We start from the raw sequence: 9,329 nt of genomic DNA, 5'->3' as shown, positions 1-9,329 counted from the left end.
CTACTCTAACGTGAAAATCGTGGGTAAGGTCATTAGTAGCTTCCAGTGCTGGGAGCTTGGGCAGCGTGTCTCATTCAAAGCCATAAAGGAAGTGAACGTGATTAGATGCCAAAGAAGCTAATACTCAGGAGTGATTCCCTTAATGCTGCAACCTAGTCTAGATTATTTTACTTCCAAGTTTTTGCATGAGTCAGACTGTCTTGTTCTAAACGGTGGAGGATTTTCTAGCCAGGGGGCTACGTTTGACTTGCAGGAGGTATATGCATGTCACTGTGAGCAAGCAGCGGCTAAACTCTACACAGACGGGCACTAAGACCGCAACGCCTCCATTTCCTCTCAGGGTGGATGCAGAAGCTGAGAGGAGGAGACCTCCAGACACGGGTGGAGAAGGATAGGAAGAGGAGAAAAGCAATGCGAAATCAAGGATATAGCTGAGAGAGACAGAAAGAGAGGGGGAGAGAGAAAGGGGCGATTGAAGGGAAGACACGCAGGGGAAAAGATCTTTAGATACTATATTTATTTTTAGACCTAGGAAGGCATCCCCCAGAAGATTGGTCCAATGAACATGTCAGTGTTGACTTTGCAAGAATACGAATTTGAAAAGCAATTCAACGAGAATGAAGCCATCCAGTGGATGCAAGAGAATTGGTAGGTGATGGTTAATGTAGTATTTACCAGTAGCTACTGTAGCTCTCTCTCTCTGAGCATGTGTGTTTTATATCTATGGATGGATTAGACATAATTGACTACAGGGTAATCGCTGAGCCAGTCTCTGTATATTACTGGCTCCGATGAGGTGCAGTGGTGTGTGTGTGTGTGTGTGTGTATGTATATATAAACATACATACCAATATGTGCAGCAGTGTGTGCATATGCACATTAGAGTATGTGTGAATTATTCCAGTGACATAAACCACACAATAAAAGCTCAAGGATACTAAAATTGAGAGACTGCCCTGTTTTTCTAATTTTAAAAAGTTATATAACACCGATGGCAATCCCACTAATAAAAATATTTTTTATAATGAGATAAAACGATTCCCTGCGACCTCCTTCCATTTTACTTTTGTTCCTCTTTCCTCGTTCGCTGTTGTACCCCTACCTTTGCCATCTCCCTTATGCCCTTCTTTTCTCCTTGCAACTCTTTTCTGTACGTGTGCCCCATTTCCTCTTTCTGGGTCTCTCCCCCCGTCCCCCCTTCCCACTGCTCCAGTTACCTCCTTCCAACTCTAACGCAGAAGAAGAAGTTAAAACACAAGGAACTGTCGAGTCCCCTGCTTCAAATACAACTTAAACTGCAGCCACGCTCCTATTAACTTTTTATGCATGTCTGTATCGGGGGAGATCTTCAGTGACCTGGATTTATCAGAAAAAGAGAAAAGTTAAACTGCGTAGGGGCAGGCGGGGAACTCGTGCAGGAAAAGTTCCCATGCAGGGCACATCATGTCTGCGATGGGTGCCTGACAATCCAGGCACTGGAGGGTACAGCCAGCCAGAGCATGGAGTCGCCCGGCAGGGTTTGCAAAGTGCATGTGTATTCGCCGGGAGGATGTGTGAGAACAAACAAACGCAGGGTCCTCTAGGTGAAGGATTGGATCCAGAAAAAGCCTGTAGTGAGGTCTACCCAGACACCGGCTGGCGGCATTCACAGAGCGAGAGCTCGCCGGCGAGACTCTCTCTCTCTCACAACCCCCCTTGTCTCTCTTTGATGAGACGAAGAGCGAGGGGGAGTGAGCGGGAGACGCTACCGGGTCGCTGCAGACAGGGCGCACGCTCTGCTGCTGCGATTTTAGGGAGTGGGGCTTTCCTCTCTGCCCGGGCGACCATGGGCGGGCCGGCTGGCGGGTCTCGCTGGCTGGCCTGCTGCCGCCGCGCCGCCCGGGACTGGAGAGCCGCCATCCCCTGGCCGCTCGGACACACACACGTGCGCCGCTCTCCAGTGCTCGCTCGCCTCCCTTTCAAATCTTCCACTCCTCCTCCCGCTCCCTCCCAGGGCTGGACCGGCCGCGGCTGAGGCAGATCAGCGCCCCATTCGCTGCCGCATTTAACCCTCCTTCTCCCCCGGCGCCTCACGCCGGGCCTAGGCTGCGGGGAGCCCTGCGCTGGTGCACGGGGCTGGGGGTGTCCACAGCTGGGCTGGGGGTGTCCACAGCTGAGCGGAGGCTCGCCGTGGAAGCAGCTGGAGGCTGGGGTACCTCGATAGCAGCAGCGCTGTGCGAGAGGGACTGGGGAGGCCGGAGGAAGAGACACCATTGCCACCCCCGAAATGGCAGAATTGCCAGCCCCCCGACTTAAAAAATCATGAGTCGGGACCCCCAAATTGATGAGCGCCTTAAAATCATGAGTAAGGCTAAGCTTTTATCACGGATATTTTTAGTAAAAGTCAGGACAGGTCAGGGGCAATAAAGAAAAATTCTGGGAAAACTGACCTGTCCTTTTACTAAAAATATCTGTGACAAAACTGGGGATCTGTGGTCCCCACACTGCCGGCAGCGGAGCAGCTGTGCTGCGGCTGGGAGCTCTGGGGTCCCCTGCTGTACAGGGTTGGGAGCTGTGGGGTCCCTGCCACTTGCAGCAGCTGGAGGCTGCAGGGTACCCCTGCCACCCACAGGTCCAGGGGCCTGTTGGGGCTGGGAGCTTGGGGGTTCACCGCTGCCTGCGGCGGCTGGCAGCTGCAGGGTACCCCATGGCCTGCAGTGGCTTGAAGCTCTGGGGGCTGCTAGAGGCGGCGGAGGTACCCCGCAGCTCCCTGCCCCCACAGGTGGCGGGGGACCCTGCAGCTCCCGACCGCCACAGACTGAAGTCACAGAGATCACTGGAGGTCATGGATTCCGTGACTTCTGCAACCTCCATGACTAAATCGTAGCCTTAATCATGAGACGTAAAACTAATTAATAATAAATATTGGGTTCTTTCTATGTGCCTTCTGGTTTCTCCCACCTTTAGGCTGCACTTGGGTCACTTACATTTTTCTGGGCAACCAAGAGAGCTAGAAACTTCATTTGTGTAGGAAATGAAAGCCAAGAGTCTCACCTCATCACATGCTTACCGGACCTGTGGCTTTAACAAACACACTAAATATCACGAGACTCATTATAAAATCAACACTAAAGTGGCCAGGTGAAAAGCAAAGCCCCCAGTGCAAGACTTAGCGCCTCCCACCACCTCCTCTGCTGCTGTGCTTTGATTGTGTATGAAAAGCAAGTGCCTCACCAACCCCTGTCCTGCACCCCCTTCTCTCTCCCTGCTTCCTGTACCTCTCATCCCTTACCCTTTGCATCTGCCTTCCAATGCACACTGTGCCCGTCATTCCTTAACCCTCTGCATTCACCTCCCGCTTTGTGCCATTCTTTCCCCCTCCCTTTGCCCCTTATGCTTGCTTGTTTCGCTGCACACTGCCCCCAAACCTCTCATTTATTTGCCTCTGTGCTGCATCCTTCCCTTCATATCCTGTGTCCCATCTCTTCACTCCTTTACCACACACTCCCCTCACATCCCTTGCCATCTCTCTTCTCATCCTGCTACCCCAATGCTTCACACAGTGAGTAACTTCCCTGTTTCCCAGGGGGTGATAGATGAGGGATAGGAACCAGCTACAAGCTAAGGCTGCACTTCCTGGGTTTGCTAGGCCAAATGATCCAAGGCCCTCACTGGGGTACCAGGAATGCTTCTGGGATAGCTCAGTGGCACATGTGGTTTCTAGAACAACAATGAATTAAAATGACCATTAAATGCTTTGGCTTCTCTGTTCACCTGCAGGAGAGATGATTAGGGAAATTAGCTCCTGAAGGGTACCTATTGAGGCACTCTGTTCAGCCTGATTGTTTGTTTTGCCTTTGTTTGTTTTTATTTTCTTAGATCTTAAAAATCTTATTAGGCTTAGTAGCTCTGGATCTTGTTCTTTTTGTTCTCTCTCTCTGCTCCTGGAGAAACTTATCCTCATGATGTAACATTTCAGTAAAGGGGTAGAGGCAGGGATAGTCCATGGGCGTATCGCAGACCAAATCCGGACCTCCAGACACTTTTGAACAGACTGCAAAATCTTTTTATTTACTTATTATCATTATTGTTGTTATTTTTGTATTATTTTCTCTGGAGTCTGCACCTTGATTATACCTTGACAAAAAATAATTGATTTCTCTGGGGTGGAGGAAATTGTTGCCTCAATAAATACTTTCATAAGCCCACTAAGGAAGCTGTGTGGCCTAATGAATTAATACATGACTGGAAGTCAGGTTCCTGTGATCTCTTCTTGGTTCTGCTGCACTTCATTATGTGACCGTCACATTGAGGAAATTGCATAACTGCTGTGTGCCTCAGTTTCCCCAGGTGTAACATGGGGATAATATTGCTTGCATAACTACCCGATAGGTGCTTTGAAGATTAATTAGTTAATGTTTGTAGATTGCTTTGAAGATGTGAAGTGTTGTATAAGTGCTAGATAGTATTATTAAAATCCCCTTAAGTGCCTCAATTTACTGCAAAGGTTTGCCTCTGCGATTCCAATAATATTAAGCTCCCACTCTCTAGATTCAAGGGGGAAACAAACATTTTCATGCTATTACTTTATAGTTGAAGAGATTCGGTCATCCGTGTGTGAACTTCTCAATCTAACTTCATCTGTTTTAAGGGCACTGATGAATTAAGACCTCCAGTTCATGTTAAACTGTAGTAGGAGAGATTTGCTCAGGTTTGAGAACATTATTGAAAATGAAATGGAGTCGTGTCCATTGAGATGCTTTCTGCCTTATGAGTGTTCCCTTGGAAATGCTAGTAAAAAATCTTTGTAGTTAAGTAGATGATAAACTTGTACAGGAAATTCACCTCCCTAACAAAACAATTAATCGTGTTTCCAGTGTTTTAATTTTTAAGAGAACTTATGTGATAAAATTCAGTAGGTAAAGAGCATGAGGAAAGGCCTCTTTATCTCCCACCAGAGTGACATAATGGGATTTCTATACACAGATGAAGGATAGTAAATGGCTTCTTGACTTTGCTATAGGCTTGATATGAAGTTGTCTGGACCAGTGTAATTAACATAAGGGCCCTAAAATAGGCATATTAAAGAGCATGTTTCAGGGATAAACATGTTTGGTTTTTTAGCAAATGCAAATATCAGTGGAATAAGCAAAATCGTTGCTTTAAAAAAAATCAAGACATTCCACTGGTGGGAGGTTTTATACTAGAGGTTGCAATAGTCTTTTAAGTTAGAATACATCATCATCACCATAACAGTAGATGGAAGGTAGAAAGAAGTTCAAATAGGTGCTGCATTTATTATTTCAGTTCCATGTTAGAAATGTATCTTGATATCTTACCAGGCTACCTAAAATAAATCTGCAATGTTTTAAATGATTATTCTGAATGGATAGGGTGAAACAGACCTAGGGAATTTACTGTGTCTGCATTTTGGATAGCATGTTTGGAATCTAAATAGTTTATACAATTTTATTCATACAAAAACTCAGCACAGTAGTTGAAGCCTACAGGAGAGTATGGCAAAAGTGGCTTTACACCCTTTCATGCCTTCTGGATTTTGGGCCATTCCAGTGACCAAAATGTCCCTCTGCAATGGCCCATCCTGGGCTGCCCATGGACTGTGATGCAATCCAGAATCCTCATAGCAACAAGCACTATTGGCACGCTCTCACTCTCCAACTATGCCTCCAGCAAGCTGCCTACGTGGGGACTTTTGACAGTGAATGAGAATTAGGCACTAAGGGAGTTTGAAAATTTCCTCCTTAGAAGCTGAAATTAATGGAGTTCCACTGACATATAGTGGGAGTAACCATGGTAAATCAGGCCTTCCATGTTTTAATTCCAGATGTTCTTATTTTACTTCATGAAGACCCTAATCCTATGGGTGGAGTGCTGTGCGGATGCAGTCCCATTGAAATCTGGGCTAAATTGGCAATGTAGTAAATAGCATAGTGTTTTTAAATGCAGGCAAAATGAATGATGTTTTTTGTGATCTGTATGAGCTAATATTTGTGTTTCTGTTAATGTGGGTGTATGTATAATGTAAATCCATCCCTCTAGCTATCCCCACAGAATCTCTGGTTCTTTCCCACTTAAAAATTAATTGAGAATGATTCTTCTGGCTGCCAAACAAAGACCTGGCAATGCACCACCCACTGGAGGTGTGATTACTGACTCAGCAGTTAATTTAACAGAATCACACAATGCTTTTTAGGGCCAGTAGGCCCACTTGTTATCATAAAATCTTACTTCACTTAATGATGTATGTTTTTTACATATAGCTGATGGCTTTTTTAAAAATACCAAACTATACGGTGTCTCTCATCCTTGCTCTGCCCATACTTTAGGAACGTTGACTTCAGCAGGAGCAAGATTGGGCCCAGTACTTGTTAAGATGATTTCTTAAATTATGCCACCCCCCCAAAAAAAAATTCTTGCAAAAAGGGGGGAGGGGAGTATAGGAAATTAGCAAAATCTGCAGACTCTTGCTTCTCTAGCTAAAGAGCTGCATGAGGAGTTAATACGTTTTTACTTATTTATTGTATTTATTTTGTGTCAGGTAGAACGTACACATAAATGATTTATTTAAAGAAAATTTACATTGCAGTCAGATGTACTGTGAAATGGATTCTAGAGCTGGGTTTCTAGTTTACAGCTGCAGTCAGTGAGGTAGCAAAATTGGTCAGTGATTGGAAAAAATGATAGAAATTAACTGAGTGAGCAATAAATCCTCACTCTTTCTTTCCTTGTACTCCTACAGACTGCCAGGTTTATGCCAGCAGCACTAAATGACAGTTGCTCCTGTTGTAATTGTCTAGCCAATAATAATTATCTTCTGATGTCTGCTGACACTGTGTTCACCAATAGGAAAGCCTGAGGTCTGTGCTGACTGCTCAGAGATTATGTATGTGAGGTTACGTCATGAGAGGGTTTGCCTAAAATCACACACAAACTTTTCCCCTGTCTGTTCTGTGGAACCTGGTACAGTTCGTATAGTAATGTATACTACCAGTAGTAGATACTTCTTTTCAAACTGTTATTTTTTCAGGTTTGCTTATTTCTGAAATGATTTACTCTCTTTAAAACAAACAAACAAACAAACAAATATATATAATATACAGGCCAATATCTGCTCTCATTTAACATTTGCAGACCAGATGGAGTTCCAGGTATAAATAAGAGCAGCATTGGTCCTAACTCTGTAAGTTATTTTGCTACAAATGTTCTTTGGAGTATATTATAGAAGAGGGCTGTTTAATAAGAAAGCTTTTGTACAAAATGAAACACTGTATGAAGTAAGCCAGTCATTTATTTAATGGGCACAGGCAATTCAGATTTATAAACCTGAGACCAATAGAAATGTTTCTGCAATTTAAAAACAAATTCCAATGGCTGCAATTGTTTTTAACCCTTTATTGTCTGAAACTGTAGCATTGCAGCACTGAGTGTGATTACAAACAAACTTGAATCTAACAGTTGATTTTTCAGAATCAAAGCTGGGGGAAGTGTAATAAAGAGCATAAACGTTGATAGCTCAATTAGTTTTTAAAATTCATTTGCTTTTAATAATTTGCATAAGCACCATAACTAAAGAAATGTGTGTTGTCCACATGGAGCCAGTTTTTCTGATCTGCTCAAGCCAGGTCGAAGGTTGGAGGCATGAATGGAGGGCAGAGACAGGTTTAAGCCACTTTTGTGTTCCCACAATCCTGGGCAGAGCCTATCCTCTGGCATAAATTAGAATCATAGACATGTAGGCCTGGAAGAGACCTCATTAAGTCATATAGTTCAGTTCCCTGCACTGAGACAGCACTAAGTATTATCTAGACGTTCTGTGACAAGCGTTTGTCTAACCTCTTCTTAAAAACCTCCAGTGATGGAGATTCCACAACCACCCGGGGTAATTTGTTTCAGTGCTTAACTACACTTACAGTTAGGAAGTTTTTTCCTAATCTAAAATTTCCTTGTTGCAGTTTAACCCCATTACTACTTGTCCTGTCTTCAGTGGCTAAGGAGAACAATTTATCACCCTCTCCTTTATAACAACCTTTTACATACTTGAAGACTGTTATCTTGTCACCCCTCAGTCTTCTCTTCTCCGGACTAAACAAACCCAATTTTTTCAGTCTTTCCTCAGAGGTCATGCTTTCTAGACCTATAATTATTTTTGTTGCACTCTGCTGGACTTTCTCCAGTTTGTCCACATCTTTCCCAAAGTGTGGTGTCCAGAACTGGACACAATACTCCAGTTGAGGCCTTATCAGTGCTGAGTAGAGCGGAAGAACTTCTTGTGTCTTTCTTACAATACTCCTACTAATACACCCCAGAATGATGTTTTTTTTTTTTTTTTTTTTTTTTTTTTTGCAATAGTATTACATTGTTGACTCATATTTAGCTTGTGATCCACTATAACCCCCCAGATCCTTTCCCGCAGTACTCCTTCCTAGGCAGCCATTTTCCATTTTGTAAGTGTGCAACTGATTATTCCTTCCTAAGTGTGGTACTTTGCATATCTCCTTAGTGAATTTCATCCTATTTATTTCAGACCATTTCTCCAGTTTGTCAAGATCATTTTGAATTTTAATCCTGTCCTCCAAAGCTTTTGCAACCCCTCCCAGCCTGTTATTGGTTGCAAACTTTATAAGTGTACTCTCTATGCCGCTATCCAGATCACTTATGAAGTTATTGAATAGAACTGAACCCAGGATAGATCCCTGCAGGACTTAACGTTGAGCAAACTGAAGGTTGTTCTAACTTGTGTGTCCCACTCTCCATGGTTCCCGGAGGTCATTCCAACTGCCAGGGAAGGCCAAAGTATAAGGAAACCTCATTGACTCCACCATTCTCAAGAAATGCCCCCTGCATTAGGGACAAAGAGGGGTGATGCTGGTGAGCTGCTATGTCATGCCCCTGGAGCCCACAAATCACACAGACAGGTCATTGTCATTATAGGCCTGGTTCTGAAATTCTGACCCTGGCAAAACTCCCACTGAAGTCAGTGGGAGTTTCACCTGCCTAAGGAGCAGGTCCTAGACAGTGTAAAAAAAAACAAACAGAAATGATAACATGATAATAGAATAAGGCATAAATTCAGATAAATGCCTGCGCACACAAATCTCCATATTTCCACCTAACGGTTCATGTGGTGGTGTGTGTATGTCAGAAAGAGAGAAACTGAGGCTTGCTTTGGTAATGTTCCTTGCCTGAGTTATTGCTAAGTATGGGACCAATCCGTCTCTTTGTTACCTTGAGTGGAGAGCACCATCATCCAGCAGAATACTCTGGTGATGCAGAAATAGGGGGAGTGCAAAGTCCGCTGCATTGTCTCCACCCCACTGGCACCCTCAGCA

The 9,329-nt window shown here is 44.1% G+C and overlaps 1 protein-coding gene across 1 annotated transcript in view; it reads left to right on the top strand.

Annotated features, from left to right (window-relative positions):
- The first annotated feature begins 449 nt into the window (after nt 1-449).
- ELOVL6 (ELOVL fatty acid elongase 6) overlaps nt 450-9,329 on the top strand; it is a 121,509-nt gene continuing 112,629 nt past the window's right edge. Inside the window, exon 1 of the mRNA XM_024216955.2 lies at nt 450-648. Coding sequence (XP_024072723.1) covers nt 560-648 — 89 coding nt within the window. The 5' untranslated portion in view covers nt 450-559. The remainder of the gene's footprint in view (nt 649-9,329) is intronic.

Source organism: Terrapene carolina, unplaced genomic scaffold (assembly GCF_002925995.2).
Source record: "Terrapene carolina triunguis isolate 2854851 unplaced genomic scaffold, T_m_triunguis-2.0 Scaffold706, whole genome shotgun sequence".
NCBI lineage: Eukaryota > Metazoa > Chordata > Testudines > Emydidae > Terrapene > Terrapene triunguis.
Note: the sequence above shows the minus strand (reverse complement) of the source record. Positions and strands in the feature narration are given on the sequence as shown.